At 48.0% G+C, this 19,317-nt stretch overlaps 1 protein-coding gene across 1 annotated transcript; it reads right to left on the bottom strand.

Moving 5' to 3' along the window:
* Window positions 1-47: 47 nt before the first annotated feature.
* Window positions 48-15,786, bottom strand: LOC103769119 (oxysterol-binding protein-related protein 5-like; the record flags this gene model as incomplete). Its single annotated transcript, XM_008936294.1, has 10 exons — window positions 48-237; window positions 3,215-3,351; window positions 4,718-4,807; window positions 6,749-6,846; window positions 8,070-8,168; window positions 9,113-9,209; window positions 9,935-10,033; window positions 10,653-10,734; window positions 11,991-12,175; window positions 15,567-15,786. Coding segments are annotated over 10 exons (1,297 nt in total), but the record flags the coding sequence as incomplete, so codon positions are not given.
* Window positions 15,787-19,317: the final 3,531 nt, after the last annotated feature.

The following is a 19,317-nucleotide window of genomic DNA, read 5'->3' as shown; positions in this document are numbered from 1 at the left end:
CCCAGCCACCCCCAGCCCCCTCAGGAACAGGAGTGCCCCTGCCCCACTCACTCCTCGTGTCTGTAGTGCCACGCGTCGCTCGCCGCGTCCTGCCGGAAGAGCCGCGGCCTCCACTCGGTGCCGTTCTCCCTCCGCTCCCGGGCGGCGCTCCGCTGCTCCTCCTCCAGCACCGACTTCTCCTGCGTCGCCTTGTGCTGATCCCCTTTGTTTATTGCACTGGTAACGTGCTGCCAAAGCCTGGAAATAAACAGGGCAGTTCAAACCACCTCTAAACCAACAGCGCTTCTCACCAGCTGGGACCTTAGAGCAGGCGCTTTCCTGCCGCACTGATACTCCAGGGGAAACGTAACAGGACTGCTCAGGCTCTTCTGGTCGTGAATTAAAGGAACGAAGGAGAATGGCAGTGCTGAACATTGTTCACAATGATCTGCTGGACAAGAGGGAACCCTCCCTTGGACAACACCACCCACGATATTCATTAAAATCTTCAGTGAGCTATATGGTGGTTACGCTCAGTTCCTTGAGGTCAGCGGCCTCTCTAGAGGTGACTGATGTGCAGTGGAGAATGTGTTACATCTTCCTCACCCTTCCAATCATTTCTGTTCAGGAGCCTTTGTGTTAATGTCTGTCCCTGAAGCAAAGGCTTTATCTTCAACGCCTAGAAACACTGGAGAACAAATTCACTGGCAGGGCTGGCAGCTGCACACGCAGCCTTGTGCTTCCATACAGGATTAGCAACCAGGCCTGAGGAGGCTGATTCAATCTGCACCCAATGGGCAGGTACTTGTGCTCACAACCTGCAAGCACAGACACTGACTTTCACTCATGCTTGTTTTCAGCTGCCAAAAGATCTGTCATATCTCACTGAGCCCCTGCCTGGAGGAGAGGATTTGCCTTTAGAAGAGAAAAAAATACTACCTTTTTTTTTTTTACTATAGCCAAGCTGTGGCAGGCCCCTCCACAGTTCCTCTATTCCAAGCACTCTAATCTTCATTTCAGACTGGAAGTACTTCTGAGATTAGCAGCTAGCCCTCCCAAAACACTACTGAGTGGTTTAGTGCTTAGAACAGGCCCTGGAGATCCAGGCTCTTCCAGTATTCCCAGCTCCACAAAACACCAGTCCTCCATTTAGAAGATGAACACATTACTACACTTAATTTGGAGCTTCCTGCGAAGCTTTTAATTTAAAAGAGGCACTGATGCATTCATTATATTTCTACCACTGTACATTAACACACAAAGTTCCAAAAAAAGCAGCCTCTTAGCTAATTAGCCGAAGGCAGAGGAACACTTTCCTGTCCTTTTTGACATGTCGCTCATTTTCCTGTGTATAAATCTTCTCTCCCAGAAACAAAGGAAGGAAATTCAATTCAAACTCCAAGCGATGGAGACGGCGGAGGGAGGAGTGAAAATAATGGCCTGAGAAAACACTGCAGTGGTGTAAAGAGTCAGTTCTAAGGAACTCGGTGGTGTAAAGACTGTGTTCTCTAATTCTAAGAGCCTCAGAGGGACACACACAAAATCGTTTGACAAGGGCAAATTACTCCATCAAGACCCTCCGTGGTGAGCCACGTCGTGGTGGGAGCTTCAGAGGCCCGCCAGCGTTTGTGGAAATAGGTGATTTTCTGCACTGCAGGAAAGACTGAGCAGTTCAGGCAGCGTGGAACCTGGATTCCATGATCATTTCCTCATGCAGCTGTCAGCGTAAGGAGGAGCTTGGTGGAATATCTGTTAGGGATCTCTAGAACTTTGACTTTGGCCTCCTTCCCCTGGATGCGTGTATCATTACTAATCTCTGACAGGAGAGCCAGCTCAGCCAGCACCCTAGTAAAGAGAGAAAGGGAAGTTCTTGGATTGTGAGACTGACACTTCTCATCTCCTTTAAACGAATCTTCTTTAGCAGGTGAGGAGAGAAGTGTGCTGGCCCGTGACAATGGCAGCTGTGTCTGCAACTCACAAACACCAACCTTACTGCCCACAGCATCCGCTGCTCTGCAGAACAAACTCAAGTTTTTGTGTTTTTCTTTTCCTGCAATCCCTTTCTTTACCCAAAAGAAAGGGAATCTTCTTAGTGTGATGTGATGCCACACCAAAATCAGATGCCCTCAGGGAAGTGGCTGGTGCAAAGCAGAGGCAGGCAGCAAGGCCTGCGCTGGCCAGGGAGGTGGGCTGGTGCTGGCTAACTGTGCTGGTGAGGAGGCAGCACTGGCTGCTCTGAAACCAGCCCCACGTGCTGTTGCTCCAGCTGTTCTTGCTCAAGAGCTGGCTCAGGGATGCTCGTTACATCAGGTGATCACTCCTCCCATTCCCTACATCGTGTGCCAGGACTATATTTTTAGGGCAATCCCTTTCTTTACCCAAAAGAAAGAGCATCCTCTTAGTGTGATGTGATGCCACACCACAATCAGATGCCCCCAGGGAAGTGGCTGGTGCAAAGCAGAGCCAGGCAGTGAGGCCTGCACTGTCCAGGGACGTGGGCTGGTGCTGGCTAACTGTGCTGGTGAGGAGGCAGCACTGGCTGCTCTGAAACCAGCCCCACGTGCTGTTGCTCCAGCTGTTCTTGCTCAAGAGCTGGCTCAGGGATGCTCGTTACATCAGGTGATCACTCCTCCCATTCCCTACATCGTGTGCCAGGACTATATTTTTAGGTAATCTAGATTACCCTAAAAAAAAAAAAAAAAAAAAAGGTGTCGACTTCACTGGAGATCTCAGCTGAGACTACAAGGCAGGGTTAAACATCTGTTTAATTACCTTCTCTCATAAATGTCTGTTATGTGACTCAAACTACTGCTCTGCTCATGCCAGGGCCTGATCCCTGCATCTAGTTTAAAACACTGTGGTTTAAACAACCCTTCTTAACAAGGCATCTGGCCTCAGATTGACATCCTGCCCTTCCATAAAACGTTTCAGCAGTTACAGAGACTCTGTTGACAATCTCTGGAGTTCAGAGAGAGTTGTTAGTTTAGTAGATACGATGTTGCCTCCACTATTTCTTGGCTCAGCTCCCTGCTTAATTCTGAGCTATACATCATGGGAATACCGCACAGTTAACAGACTGGAAAAAACCCAGGTAAATGTCTGGGTACTACGTGCAGGTACAGCAGGTCACTGCCTCCCCAGGACTGTGCTCAGGAACTGGAGGCTCCAGACCAGACCAGAGCCCAGGTTTGGTGCCGGGGGGAGGCAGCAGTGAGGAGTTCCCAGGGCTCCTCACCTCTCCGACTCGAATTCCTCCTGCTCCTCGAAGAGCACGATGTGGCGCTTCAGCCTCTGCCTCCGCACCTCACTGGTGGGGTTCCAGAACACTTCTGTGCTCCCCGTTTTCAACTCATTTATATGCACTTCTCCATCCTGAGAAGGAAAATTAAGTGAAGAGGTTAACGACCATCAGAAACACAAGGCAGAAAATCATCCTGAGAATTGGAAGCTGCTTCTGGATGATGATCAGGAGCAGGGCTTGGTTAGAAGGTTTCTTTCCTTCTCCATCCCATTAAAATCTCACTGAACACTTCCAGGAAGTTTCTAAAATGAATGAGGTGAGGCCTTCCCAGAAACACTGGCTGAATTAATCAGAGAAGAACTAGAAAGTGACCCGATTCTTTCTGTTAGTCTTGTCTCCAGACAGGGGTACTCAGAAGCCCTGAGATGCTCTTTTTTCCCCACTCTTCCCTCCAGGTACCACCCAGCACCTATAAACAAGACCCTTAGCTCCTTTTCCAGCCTTTCTCCTATTCCTCAAGGCTGGAATCTCATGCAGACCCTACTGAAACACCACCTTCTTTAGAAAGAGGAGCTAAAGCTGAGATACTCTTTCACATTTTTTTCTTTCAGTTTAGCCAGGTTTTTCTATTATTGCTCCTGAATTTCATTTAGCACTTCAGAATGCCAGGAGTCTTTCATCCCTTTCCTTTGCCAGTTTACTTGGCAAGCACCCATTCAGCAGCACTCCTCTGATCCGAGGCTGGCTAGACAATATTGCTGTGTGCCTGCCTAGCTGAGCTGCCTCCCAGCCTTGCTCACAGAGGCAGCAAAGCCAGGGAGCCAGAGCGGGGAGCCTGCAGAGCAGAGAGCCAACAGCAGTGGAGAGAATCAGACACCCACAGCTGCTGAACAGCAGGAGCACTGGTGCCGTCCAGCTGCCTGGACCTGGGCAGCTTCAGAGAAGAGACTGACCCTCACCTGGCTCCAACCTCCTTCAGGAAGTTGTTGGGAGCAAGAAGGTCTCCCCTGAGTCTCCTTTACTCCAGGCTGAACACCGCCAGGTCCCTCAGCCACTCCTCATAAGACTTGGGCTCCAGACCCTTCACCACCTTCACTGCCCTTCCTTGGACACGCTCCAGAACCTCATTGTTTTTCTTCCATTGAGGGGCCCAAACCCAAGCACGGTGTGTTCATCCTGAAGCCTCATGACTCTCCCAGCCCCAGGGAAGGCACACTGTGTCTCCTGCCACCAGTGCCTGCCCTAAGCCTGGGAGCCTGAGCTTGGATGGAAACCCTCCTCGCTGCTCCCAGCGCTGGGCCGAGCTCTGGGGGTACAAGTGTTCCTCACACTGCAGGTGAGTGGGACTGGGGAAGCATCAGAGACCTTGAGAGGTGGGGCTGGACAGCTCTGCTCACCCAGCCCCCCGGGGTGGTGGGAAGAGGCAGGACAGGGGCCCTGAGCAGCCCCCCTGCCACCACACCCCGAAACCCCCGCGGCTTCGCTCGTGTGCGTTACCCAGTGTCCGCTGAGACTGGCTAGCACCTCTTCTCCTGATTTAATCTTCCCAGAGATTTGATTAATGCTTGCACTGCCACCGAAGAAGGGCTGCCAGGGGAGAACAGAAATAGAAAATATCATCAGTCCAGTGCGAGCTGGAAGGGAGCCAAACTCAGTGATGCAGCAGGAGGGAGGTGCAACCTGCTGCATTTCTGCTGTTGCTGGGGAAAGGCAGAGTGAATTCTAACACAGATTCTGGTCGTGCAGCTCTGTGCCCCCCTCCTTTTGTTTGCAATACCAAGATCACAACAGCAGCTGCAGGAGGGGAGCTAAGCCTTCAGGTGCATTAGCATTCAGCAGCTAGAATTCAGGATAAGTGTCTGTGGGCAAGTCCCTCCCTTGTCCAGGACCACAGTGTGGTTTGCACCCTTATCCTCACAGCCTTGTCCAAGGAAAAAGGAGCAGTGCTAAGGAAGTTGGTGCAGTTCCTGTGTATGAGACAGCAACAGCAGCGTGGCACTGCTGATGCCTGCATCTGCCTGAAGCCTCCAGTGAGAAGAAGCTTTTGTCAGCACCAAAGAAAAAAAAAAAAAAAAGAAAAAGGGTATTTCCAGAGTCAAGGAAAAGATTCTCAGAACAATGGGAAATTCCCCTCACCTCCTGCCTGCCAAACACAGGAAACAGCAGTGATAGAGTGACCAGCTCTTCCATTCTTGCCACACAACATTTCTTTAGACATTTTAGCAGCTACTTTCCAAATAAAATTTGTGCAGAGGAACTTTTTTTTTATTTAACAGCAATATAAACCCAAATTTCCCACAACATCATGGAAAAAGAAATCACAAGTATCTCAAGAATCAACATCATATGCAATCCAGCAGAGGACTGGTACACATCCAAATGGGTAACAAAGGTATGGAGTTTAACTTCTCACAATTCTGCTGAGAAAAGGTGGCTAAGAAATACTCAAAGCAGAGCATGTAATTAAGCCACGGGGACCTTTCTGAGTCATATTTGGACTAAGCATATTGTTTTCAAGCCAGAAAAGAAGGGTCTGTATTTTAAGCTCTGAAGTGTTTGTAGGTTTGAGATGACACTGATCAAAGTCAGGGAAAAACTCTGTTGGCCTCCATGCAGAGCATCAGGCCTAAGGGAAGAACAGCCTTTAAAGACAAGTATATGCAAATGTCAAGAAGTACACAGGGCAACAGTTCTCCAAATAAGGGCAGAAAATGATTATTGCCCCCAGAAAAATGCAGCCTGCAGAAGACTGCCCTAACTCCAGTAAGCTCTCACGTTTATGCTGGCTGAGGCTGCAGCTCTGAAGTCCTACAGGCTCACAGTTCTCCATCTTTCATTTTATGCCTAGGCAAGAAACTGTTTATTGGAACAGAAGAGAAACGGATGCTCCTTAAAATGCAAGTTAACTGTCCAAGAAAAGTTACAGGTCACTAATTTCCCTTCTAAATTTTAACACATATAACTACAGGAATGCTCAAAGGTGTCTCCATTTTATCCGTGTACCACAAGCTTGTATTGCCAGGTTTTCTAGGGGAGGCAATAGCTACACAAATAAGTAGAAGGCAATGACAGTGCAGCTTGTCACTGTGAGCCACAGAAATGATCTGCCTGAAAAAGGGCTCTCACCTGGCCAGGCAAGGTCCTGCAGCCTGGAGATGCAGGAGGAGCAGCTCCCTGTAACACCCACACGCTGAGAGCCTGCAGGTGAGGGCTACTGGAGAGCTACATGAAGATCCACGTCCTAACTTGCACTGAAGTAGTTTGGAAGCCAAAATAACCATACCTTCCTAATCACTTCCTAAACACACTGCCAAACACTCAGCAGAGCGTGTGGCTGGTAGCCAGCGGGCAAGTCCTGTGTGAAGCTCAGGCTGCCTGGGTCCCAGCCCAGGTGCTCTGGGCAAAACCGACGGCAGCCCCACGGAGTGGAGGAGGCTGGCTCCTCTCTGGGCAGGCGTGGTGCACACAGGCATTGCTGGTGCATAAAGGATCTGCTGTGCTGGGTCTGACCTCACCTGCAGCTCTTACCTTCAGCTTGAACTCCAGCTCTGCCCTGTGGTTAGTCTTCTCGCAGTCGATGGTAACTTTCCCTCCAAGCTCCATTGTCATGGTGCCGTACAGAAGTCCTGACAGGGGGAAAAAAAGAGAATTAAGAGAGGCCCCAAACCATCTCTTGCTGACAGACTGTGAGATCTGCTACTTGGCTTAAAGTTTTGAAAAGACAGAAACCAAAGTTTCTATGGAATGTCTCTTTAAGAATGAATAACCCCCCCTGTGTCCACACTCCCCCATCTATTACACCGGCCAGGAAAGAGTTTGACTCACAGGTACTGACAGTGACAAGCTGAAAGTGGGAAAGGAAAAATAAGGAAAGTTGTGCCCAGCAGCTTTATTTATACTAGTGCTTAAACAGCCCCAGTGCTTTCTGCCAGGGTGGCTGGGGCTGGGAGGAGCTGGAGCAGGATTCAGCAGGATCTGGGAGATGAGCAGGCATGCAGGGCACTCCTGTTCTACACAGGCTTACCATTTTCTGAATAGTCATTGGCAGAAAAAGAAAAATTGACAAGAAAAATATTTATGCACAGGAATAGTTCACAGAAGGCATGATTTAGAGAAGTTACTGATTTCAGGTAGCTAGACCCTCCACATATATTAACTTAGAGACCAACAAGCTAAAATAAAAAAATATTCCATAATGAAAACTGGATCAAAGTGCTGCAGGAGTGATTTTAACCCTGTGGCTGACATGCCACTGAGGCTCAGCCTCCTGAGGATAGGACAAAGTGAGAGCAGTGAGGAGCAGCCACCCCTGGCCTCCGTGCACCCTGAGCTCAGCAGAGCCCCGTGGGGACAGGCAGCAGCCTCACACAGGCAGCTCAGACACCGAGGAGCAACACGAGGGGAGTAACAAAGAAATCAGAAGAAAAGTCAAGAACTTCCTTTATTCTCAACAAGCCAGCAAATTAACCAATTTCAGAGTTAACCTTAGGGAAATTGTTTATCCTCAGAAGCTCAGCAATGTGCTCTTATTCTCCACATTCTCTTCATCTGCAGTGCACACAGGCAGTATTATTTTTTTTTCTACAGAGTGTTAAAATGAACTTAGATGGGCCTAATTCTGGCCTCAGCTCTGCACAGATCAATCAATAAATGATAAATCTTCAGTGAGGATTACCAGTCTGCTGCTGAGTGCTCTGACTCCTGTCTGGAGTAACTGCTCCCTGGAATTACCAGTCCCTGTGGTGCCAGGTACCCGAGAGGGAGGAAGAGAGGCAGTGCAGAGCTAGTCAGTGAGCTACCAGCACATTACTCTGCCTGTTTGCTCCCTGTTTAAGCAGTCACCACTCACCTTTGCAGTGGGCATAGGGCATAGTGATGATATAATCTTCCCCCCGTGTTAGAAATGTAAGCTTTGCTTTCCCATCCAGCAGTGCAGAAAGTGAGTTACCTGGAATTTAAAAGAACAAATACAGATATATTAAAAAAATGTGCTTGGCTGCTCATTCTACTTCAGAAAAATATTTAAATACAGGTCACTAATGTAAGAAGAGATATGGAACACTAATAATTCAGGACCCTGCAAACTATCTGGGGGCAGGCAGCTCTAATAAACTCTCTGCTGTATGGCTCATATTTGCTCTGGCATTTAGCTCCTCTTGCAGAAAGGGCAGTAGATTAAGTCAGTCATTAGTGGGATGCAGAAAGCAGTTCCAATACTTAGAATTTTTTCAGGTCCTTCTGTTCTCACAACTTTTCTGGTTGTGTATGATCCCAAATAACAAATAAAATTGCCAGGAGGACAGCAATGACTACGTACAAGTGTTTCAGCAAATCCATTTAGCAGAGGAGAGCACCTAGGAGGTGTTTGTCTAAACAAACCAAATCTGTTTCCAGCAGTGACACTGTTGGTTTCAGAGCCTGCAGCTGTGCTGTCTCCATGATTCAAAGATTTGAGGACATTTTGAAGCTCTGGAGTTCAACTCTCAGAAATCTGGGAGCTAGATAAATGGTTACATTTAGACAGGGACTCTTGGAAAAGGCAGTGGGATGATCAGATTGCCACAAAATGACTCACCCGTGAGCATATGCAAATTATTCAGACAACCAATTGCTCATATATTCTCAGGAACCTTTGCTTTCTGAAAAGCAGGGTTTTAAAGTTCTCCATTTGTCAGATTTTTGCATTTTTTAAACATCAATGTGATCTCCCACTGAAATGGTGGAAATGGGGAAAACCCAGGAGAGCCAAGGGAAGGCACCAGGCTGTCCTGGTGGCAGCTCTCTTAAGCATTCCTTTACTCTTAACTGTCAACACCCACAGGAGTGATTGAAAGCCAAACCCAACCCAAAGCCATGACATCATCTGGAAGATGTCTAAGCTTAATGCCTCACCATAAAACTTGGACCTAGCTAGAATGCTGCCAGTAATGCAGAATCCATCCTTCCTATTGCTGACATGAAAAGCTGACACTGGCGGATGATGGGAGACCTGGAAGAAAAACAGGCACAGGTCATCTACAGCATTTGACACCACTTTCAGCCAACAGGTACACGGTCAGATTTTCAGCACAATAAATCACAGTGCAGAATGTTTTGGCAGCACCTGAAGGACTTCCATAAAATGGATGCAGTGGCTGAAATAAAATGAACCAAAATAAAAATTCTCCGATTAAATAGGAAAAAAAAATGTGGAAAAAAAAAATGTGTACTGTACCAAAGTCCACATGGTCCTCAGACCAACTTATTAACACTATAAATCTCAACCTAGATTTTATCAGGCCAGTCTGCTTGTGAGCTCTGCCCTTCATCCACAAAGACATAGAGACAAGCCCTCAATTTACTCCTACTGAAATCATAACAGGAAGCTTAGAAAAAAGGAAGTTCAGATGTGGTTTCTGTCCCTTCTGACAGAGGCAACAATACACCACATTTAATTAACAATAAGAAAACAGCAGGGCAGAACCCCAGGGAAAAGGTCTTATTGAAGAGGCTGATGTTATACATGATATTCTTATAGCCTGGAGTGCCCACCAAAGCTCACACAGTGCATGGAGATCTAAGAAGAGAAAAGATCAGCAGCTGCTTTACTCCATGCTCCACTCTGGATGCTCACACCAAACTCTGAGCTCCTCTCTCAGGGTGAGATGAGGAATGTGTTCCTGTGCTCAGAGGAGCACCTGCTGCAGCCCCTGAGCATCCCCAAACACTGCTTACCTGCTCAGCTATGTAAAAGGTGTGACTGTTTGTCTGAGGGTGGAACCAACAGCAGCGAAAGGTCTCTCCCAGAATAGGGTTGTATGGCTTCTTTATTCCCTGAAACACAAAGCAATCCAAACCTGCTACAAATGAACGTTTGCAATCCAGCTCCACAGAGATGGCCACAAAATAACATAGTAAATTTCTCCCTGATATTTTAAACTAAGTCAACCACAAGAACCAAAAATGAGGAACTGGTTACATATATCTTCCTAATTTTATCTTTTAATCTGAGCCATGAATTCATCTGCTATTCTCACCCACCCAAACTTCGATTCTGCCTGATCAAAGCTTTATGAGATGATCAAACTTTATTATTTCTGTGGTTAGACACAGCTGGTGCATACTGACATGGAATCACTATGGACCTAACAGGCCTATGAAGAGAAAGGAGACCTGCCTTCAGCAAAGGGCACAATCTTTCATCCAAGTTACTTTTTGATAACTACTTTTGCCTTCTGATTTCCCAGTGGAAAGGCTCTGAGGTTGATCAACACTATTTCACACCCAGTATCTACTCTGAAACCAAATGCAAGTTCAGTTTTAAAAGTAACGGTCAAAGTCTTCTGAAGAACAGAAGAGGCAGAGTGTCAAAGGAAAGGCAATAAAGAAAATGCAGAGCCACAGCAGAAGATTTCAGTGCCTGTTACAACCCCAACTTCATGCATTCTTTTACCTTTGGCTTCTTATAGAAGCCGGACAGATACCACCTCAAAACTTGCTTCATTCGGCTGTATGGATCATCTTCAAGGACAGCCCTGCAGCAGAGAACAGAAAATGCTCTTTGTACTGTTCACACACCACATCAGCTTCCATGGTATTTCCCCAGGACTAAAGGGAAGTAACTTTTGAGCTGCTGCCAATGAAAAAGGTGTCTGCCAGCAGAAATGTTTTTTTTTTTAGTAACATACATCATTCAACACACACAAAAACTCTTAAAAAGTGACAGCCCCTTGCCCCACACTCCTGCATGAAGCCTGATGAAGTTTCTGGAGTGTATCAGCTCTAACTGGACACTCGAGTATGTTACTGTGAGACTGCCACTCACACCAGCATTTAGTTACAGCTAACAGTACAGTGTGAGTTGTAAAACCAGCCACACACCACCAAAATCCCAGAGAATTACGGCCTCTTTCAGTCCTTTGAGATTTCATACAATAATTTAGGCTGGAAGGGACTTCTAAAGATCATCTTGTCCAACCCCTCCCTGCCCAACGATGAAGTAGAACTAAACATAAATAATAGAATTCCTGGCACTTACAATCCTTTGGTCACATTTTAAACTCAATCTGGATAAATTCTTGCAAAATCCATTTTAAAGGATTATCCGTACCACAGAGAGGTTTATTTAACAAAACCTCCAAACCTCTTGAAGCTTTCTTGGATCTCAGCGCTGTGGACAACCCTTCCCTTAACTCCAGATGTTAAAAATACCACAAAGAAGGCTTGACAACACCACGATTATGAATCACCCAGAGGCATGAGTAACTACTGCTGCTATTTGCACACTGCACACAGGGGTTCTAAATACACCAGGGCTACCTCACTCAGCAGGCTGGTCCTATCTGCTGGCGTAGCACTTGGTATTGTCTACTCTGCTGCTCCCAGCAGGTCTCTCTGTCAATGGTGGTAAAAGATGTTTCTCATTTCCTCATCACCCAACACAATTCTGTCACTTTTGGGGGCAGAAGTGCTCGCCAGCCCTGTTTGCTCTCTGTCCCACTCCTCTCTGTACACGAGCACACCAGAAGGTGGCACAGCTCTGCTGCGAGATGCTCAAAGGCAGAGCTGAACCCTCCTCCAAACGTGCCCGTGGGCAAAGGTCTTTCCCTCGCTGGCTGCAGTCCACCTTTCAAAGGGCACTGCTGCCGGTGCCTGGCTGGATTTACACCAGATCCAACCACCATTATTTGGGACCCTTCCAAGGGAACAGACACAGCCCAGCCAGCACCCAGCTGCCACCACAACACGTTCCCACAAGTGCCCACGTTGGCACGCCCCACGTGCTGCTTACTGGGAGAGCAGGTCGGCGTGGTAGTAGTAATCTGAGAGTTTGTTCAGGAAGGAGCGTGGCTCCAGGATGAAGGTGGGCAGCACCACCCGCGACAGGTCCATGCCCGGCCGCAGCTGCTTCAGCAGGATCCACATCAGGCTCTTGTTCTCCTCAGAGACAGTTTCTGTTTGAGACGATTCTCCCGTCTACGGTGGGAGAAAGGGGAGTTTAGAGCAGAAAGAGCAAGACCATTTTTTGTGGGTCCAAGCTGCCCCGGGCACAGGTGGCCCTGGCACAAAGGTGAGAGAGCACTCAGCTGCACCACTGCGAAGAGCCACCAGCTCTGTCTCAGGGCAACAGGAACCAGCAGAGAATGGGAGCAGTCCTCCAAGTTCAAAATAAGCCAAACTGACAGTGTGAGCAGGGTAAAGGCCCCACTGCCAGGAGATGTGCACAGAAGCTACAGCACCCCCAAGGCTGCTCCGTGCCCTCTGCAGCAGGAGGGCAGGAAAGGGTCAAAAAGCCTTAGGGATCTCACTGTGGTTTCTGCTAAAACTGTTCCTTTGTACTCAGTGGGGCTACCTGAGGTTTAACCTGGGGGAATGGGCCTTTCAAGCTGCTGGAGAAAGAAAATGAGACCAAATCTTCAAACATGAATGTCAGTTTAATGCATCCCAGGCATCAGAATTTATCGAATCATAGAATCATATGTGTTGGAAGAGACCTTTAAGATCAAGTCCAACCATCCCCCAGCACTGCCAGGTCCCCACTGACCCATGTCCCTCTGCACCACATCTCCATGGCCTGGAAACCCCTCCATGGATGGGGACTCCACCCCTGCCCTGGGCAGCCTGTTTCCCTTCCACAGAGTGACTGCAAATGCAAGAGAATACTTTGGCCTTCTACTGGTTTTAGGCCTTTAGAAAATCTTCTTTAGAAAAGAGATTTCTCTAAGAAAGAAGGGCACAGATCCACTTCTGGAATGGACTCTGGCTTGGGAGAGGACACACAGCATATCCCAGCAGGATCTGGAGGTGGTGTACAACACTAAACACCCGTTTTCACTACCTCAGCTTTTCCAGCACCACCTTTTTGGCTCCTTGTCAGCCCTTCTAGGAGTCATGCAGAAATACAGCAAGTCCAGCCTGCAGGCCAAGAGGAATTTCAGACTGAGGAACAACAAAGCTCTTTTCATTTCAGTGCTTTCCATTAGCATACCACTCTTCTTGTGACAGTCTGATGCAACACACAGCTTGAACCTCCCAGAAGAAACAGAAACCATGAAGGAACGTAACCACGGCGTCACCTTGGGCTTACAACACACATGGCTCTGGCAGAACTTCCAGCACCTAGCCAGGTTCAAGCCTGTGTGTATTGGCAACATAAATTAATGCCATGTTGAAACTGCTGTATGAAAGTGTTCCTCTGAATGGACCACTGCAGAAAGGATGGGTGAAAAGGGAAGGAGAAGAAGGTGCAGGAGGGGGAGAACAGCTTCAAGTCATTTCTGAGTTGCTTTCCCCTAAAATATATCACCCTCAATACCCTTTTTATAACTTTTTAAAACTAAAAGTTTGGGGGGAAAAAAAAAAGAGGGATTTTTGGTTATCCATCTACCTACTGAGGTGTCTTTTTATATTCTAGGCCAACTTTTGCAACCTGAAAGCCCTTCTGGGACCTGTCTCTGCCTTCACATCCCTACTGCAAACAAGGCAAGGCTGGAAAGCAGCCCCAGCAGCACACACCTTGCAGACACATGGAGGTGCACACCCTTCAGAGGGGCCTTCAAAGCCAAGCTGAAGCTTGAACAGTGCCAGCTGGCAGCTGGGACCTTTGTGCTGCCACCCACAGATGGAGGGGCAGCACTTTCAGCTCAAGGCGACCCCTCATGTTGTCACTTGCCGTGTGTTCACCTTGACACATCTCCAGCCACTGCTGACTGCAAACCACCTCCCTGCACAGGACCTGCTCGACTCCTGCTACTGCCACCAGAGTCCTGCCTGTGTCCCAGCTGACAACAGCCCCATCTCTTGGCCAAGAGCAGCAATGGAATGAAAGCCTCCTAATGGCCAAGGCTACGGGCAGTTCTCTTTGAAAGCCCACGGGATGTTACCTCTGCCTGCTGATCAGCTCTACACAAAATCTCCTGTTTGGACCCAGTTCCCTTTTGCTCTGTGTCTGGGGTGGGATTTGAGGGGAGAGATGCACAAAAGAGGAGATTTGGTTGGGGTTTTTTTTTGTCTCTGTAGGCAACAGCTCTGTTTCAAGCACAGTTTCTACAGCAAGGGCTTGCACCTCACACCCAGCACCTCAAATGGCAGCAAATATGCTCCCTGGATGGGTGGCTCCAGACCACAAACTGCTGCTCGTGGGGGTGGCTGGGCTGTGGAAAGGAGCAGGAAAAACTGAACCCCTGCTCCTCTGCAAGGTGGTATGGCAGAGATGCTCCTTCATGGTCTCTCACATAGGTCCTCCTGCTGCAAGCAGCCTGTGGAGAAACAAAGAGCAGCAACCTAACATGCCTGTGGGACACCTGCCCATTCCCAGTGCTCTAAGTCATCACCCAGTGAAATCCAAAGTGCAGTTAGGATACATTTAACTCTGTTTTTAGGAAAACATTGAAAGAGGAACAGAAGAGGCTGGTCTGGAGCACAAGTCTTGTGAGGAGCAGCTGAGGGAGCTGGGGGTGCTGAGCCTGGAGCAAAGGAGGCTCAGGGGAGACCTTCTGGCTCTGCACAGCTCCTGACAGGAGCCTGGAGCCAGGGGGGGGTCAGGCTCTGCTCCCAAGGAACAAGGGACAGGACAAGAGGAAATGGCCTCAAGTTGCACCAGGGAAGGTTTAGGAAATTTCGGGTAATTTTAGCAACAATTTCTTCCCCTTGAGGGTTGCCCAGGGCTGTGCCAGGCTGCCCAGGGCAGTGGTGGAGTCCCCACCCCTGGAGGGGTTTCCAAGCCGTGGAGATGTGGTGTGAGGGACACGGGGCAGTGGGGACCTGGCAGTGCTGGGGGAAGGGTTGGACTGCATGATCTTAAAGGTCTTTTCCAATCTAAATGATTTTATGACTCTGAGAAAGAAAACAGCTTTCTCATGGGGTGGTTTTCACCAAGAGCTCAGCCTCCCTGTTTGGGGCAGTGGGTGAGGGAGTGCTCAGAGTCCTCCCTGTGCTGGGGCAGAGCTCCTCCACTGCCTGCCCAGACTCATTCTCACCTAACACACTCAGCTCCCCCTGCTCTCCACCACTGCCTTCTGCAGATGTGTCACAGCAACAACCAGCTAACAGAGCCTCTCACGTGGAACAGAAACACATCCTCCTGCTGCAAATGGCACGAGAAATGGCGTTCTGACAAGAATCTGTCATTTAGGAATCAAGTGGCTCAAATGCTCCACTAGGACACACAAAAAGGATGTTTCATGCATAATGAGAAAAGGAAAGTATTATATTCTGTATCCCACCAGGGCTGAGCATCCTAATTGGGCAGGACACCCACCCAGGGTAACAACTCCCCTGGCTCTTAACTGCCACCCATCTGAAAGGCTGCACGACAACTACTGTGAACAGAAACAGGCAGCGGTTAAAGTCATTCTTCTTCTTTTACCTCCCCAAATTCTTCATAGACCTGCTCGATGTAAGTCGTCCCCTTCCCCCCTGGGGAGGCCTCCCCGTGGATTTCTGACTGGTCGCTCTCACTTTCATTTGTCTTCCTGCTGTTCTCCTGGGTCTCGTTCTCCGACTCTTCCACGTTGTCCCTCTCGGACTTGTCGGAGAACGCATCGTTCTCCAAGTGGTGGTGGTTCTCCAGGGCTGAGTCGTTCAACCTGCAACACACAGTTCATCACTTGCTTCCATCTGACTCACAAAGCCAGATTAGATAAGGGAAAAACACCCCCCCAGGGCTCAAACCGGGGTGTGCAGCCCAGACCCCGGGACTGATTTCCTGAACAGCAAGGGGCTTATCTCGGCAACGGGGAGAAATTTCCCCTCAAAATTCTCCTCTCCAAAGTGCACGTGGCAAAATGTGTCACCCAGCTCCACCTACCCCACAGGCAGAAGGGCTCCAGATGGGAGCCCAAGCACCAGAGGGACACAGAGCACACACCAACAACCCTGTGCTGCTGGTGTGAGAACTGGGGTGTCAACCGGGGGAGACTCCTCCCTTTACAGAAGCCAATCAGTGGGTTGTAGCATAGGGGGAAAACATGACATTATGGGATACATTTTCTTTTCAGTGCTATGGCCACTTTATTCCAGCAGATGGTGGTCCCAAGTCAGCCCTATGCTAGAAAGGCCAATTTAAAACTCAGTAAAAAGAAGCATTTTCACACGCACACATCTCCCCAAACTAACCTGGGGAAGGTGCATCCCCCAGACAATGCTGTGGGGAAGAACCAGGCTGAAAGCATGGCCTGGACAATTACATGTGAGAACAACACCCAGATTGTAACAGCATCCAAGGGAAAGCAGGGAAGGTGTAGCAAGCTTCATGCTCAGCAAGCCAGGCTTTAGAGAATGAAGAGAAAGCCAAAAATTCAAGTAGTCTCCACTGGAAAAAGCAGATGCCATTCATAAGCCAGAAGGCAAATACATTTAGATGGGCCAGAGGTCAGATGCTGCAAAGTAGTCACTAAATGCCCATTTTTTCAAGTGATATAAGCAGGGGGTTCAGTTTTCTCTGTTTTGTCTTTGCACACACATCACATCTTTGATGGCCTAGCCTAGCTCTCAGGTGCTGACCTTCTCAGCTCCACCTTCCTCCCAAAATTCCTTACCCAAGTCCTCACGCAAAATTGCTCTTGGCTAGAGCAATAAGAAAAGCTTTCCAGCTGTACAGGGAGTTTCAGAGGATCTAAACAGGCCCTGGATCTTGAAGAGTTTCATTACTTCCTGTACACCACCTCCCTGTCAATGCAAGATTCCTCTCCTCAGTACCTGGGAATGTTCTTTGAAGCTTGAATTCTCTCCATGAGGGACCTTTTCTCAGGCCATTCTGGGCATGTTCTAATTAAATGTTGAAAATTCCCAGTCCTTTGCTTTCCCTCTCACTTGTTTCCTTTTTAAAAGGTAATTCAGCATTGCTAGCTAGAGCCAGATTTAAAAAAAAAACCAAACAACAGAAGAGTCAGAATACACATCTGGCCTCAGCTCTTTAGAAGATCTCAACTTCCAGCTACCCACTGAAATAAGCTCCTGATTTTTAACACCCCAAGCAAGCCACACTGTGACAATCACAACTCAGTTTGTGGAGAAGTTCAGATTCTAGAGTTCTTCTGAAATTGTTGTCTACAGCTTCCTGTGCCTTTAGAAAACCTCTGGGGTTGGATGAGAGGTCCCTTCCAGCCCCCACCATGCTGGGGTTCTGTGTGATGCTTCTGCTTCAGCTAGCAACCCGCAAGTGTAATGACTGACAACCCCACACCCTGGAAGCACAGACTACAGCATCCAGGAGGCTGAGATAATAAAGGAGAAAAAAAGGTGAGGGGAGAGCTGTCTGATTCCATGATTTCTCACCACGACTGTAGGTCCAGGAAGCTGTTATTTGCTGATCATTTAAATACTTAATTTATTTCTTAATTTTTCAATGATCAGCTAAACGTGCATTTGTCTGTGGTTGCTGTGCTGCCTTACCTAGGGAAAGTTTTCTCCATGGAGTAAAAATGCTTGAAAGAACAGCTTGTTATAAGGCTGAGGAATAGCACTTGCTTCTATTTCACATTTGTAAGAAGAGCAAGAGTTTTTCAGTGTCACCTGCCTCACATTTGGGAAATATCTGAAGTTTCAGTGGAGCAAATTACTCTCTTCTAAGTTTCCTCTGTTCCTCCCCATTACTTTTTAAGGATTTCAGGTTTAGTCCAAGAGGGAATTAAATTCACATGAAATCCCACTCAACTGTGCACTGATTACACAGCAGGCACAAACAAGGCAAGACTTAACAGACCCCAAATCAAGGCACTGCTCTGGGGAACCAGGGGGACACCAGATGCTCCTCACCCTGAGCAGCGAGTCTGAGGTGTTGAAGTGGAGCCAGGCTCTTCTATTCCTCCAAAGAGAATCATCACTGAACACTTATGATAGGCTAAAAACAAAAACCACACCACAAGCTTGAGCTAAAATCAATGTAAACACCTCCCAGGGGCTTCCAATGGGCTCTGAACCAGGCTTTAGAAGCTGGGAGGGAATGACTGTGCTGGAAGCCAGCACTGGATTTCCACCATGAACATGACTAACTTGGTGTTCTCCACAGCTAATTCACTGTTCCAGCATATTGGAGCTGTCTTATACCAGTGCTTTATTCTCTAGGGACATTCCTGGAAGCTTCACTCCGTGACCAGGACTTCTTTGGGTTCAATATCACTGTTCCACACAAAGGAGAAAAAAGCTTTGGCTCTTGCCAAACAAATAAACCAGCCAGATTCCTGGGGCTGCTGGAGGTAGGACATGGAAGGCACAAGAAATACAGCTTCATGCTAAAAAGAAAAGTGCCTGGTGCTCAAAAGGCCTCTTGCCTGAAATCACAGATTGACACAGTACTTTAGCCTTTGATTCACAGTTCTCTCCTGCTCATTTTTATATGCTACTAAAGACATGGATTTTAAAATCACTGTATAATCTTGATTTCTTTCCCAGCAGGAAAGGAGCAAAGCAGCCAGCAGACAAATACAACTTTGGCTCAATGGATGATTTGCCTTTGCCAGCTCCCTTGGGTTTTGTTCTCCCTACAATATCCATCATCTCCCTTTTCTTTTTCTTTTCTTGACAGAGTAGTTTGGCTAATTTGAAGATAGAGTTAAATGTAATTAACTGGCCCCCTAACAACAGCGTGCCAATTTAATGGGTAAGATTCCCTGTAGGGAAGGCATTTAATTAGAATGATTGAGTCCCTGTGAGGAAGCCACTGTCGGTGGCAAACCAAAACCCCTTTGCTCAGCATTTGCACAGTTGTGGTTTTGCATTCTCCCTTGTTCAAAGGTTCTCTGTTCCTCCAGGGGTGACAGCAAGTCGTCCCCCCACCCCACAACCACCCAGCTCCCCGGGGCTTTAGGGACCAGGCAGAGTCTGGGTGCACATTAAAACCAGCAGCAGGACTCAGAAAGGAGAGCACATTGTCCTGACAGCCAGACACTGAGTACCCAGCTTGAACCAGCCCCAGCTGGAACCTGAGCCTGTTGAAAAATCTCACTCCAACTGGGGGTTACTCTGTCCTGCTGAGAACTCTGCCACGTGTGCTGCTGCTGGACCCTGTAATCCACCAGGGCTTTGAAGGTTGAACAGCTAAGTGGTGAAACAGAGGCATCAGTTAAGCATCACTTATGCATCATATTTTGGAGAAGTATTTTAATACAGTTTTAACT

Source organism: Merops nubicus, unplaced genomic scaffold (assembly GCF_000691845.1).
Source record: "Merops nubicus isolate BGI_N331 unplaced genomic scaffold, ASM69184v1 scaffold33892, whole genome shotgun sequence".
Taxonomy (NCBI): domain Eukaryota; kingdom Metazoa; phylum Chordata; class Aves; order Coraciiformes; family Meropidae; genus Merops; species Merops nubicus.
Note: the sequence above shows the minus strand (reverse complement) of the source record. Positions and strands in the feature narration are given on the sequence as shown.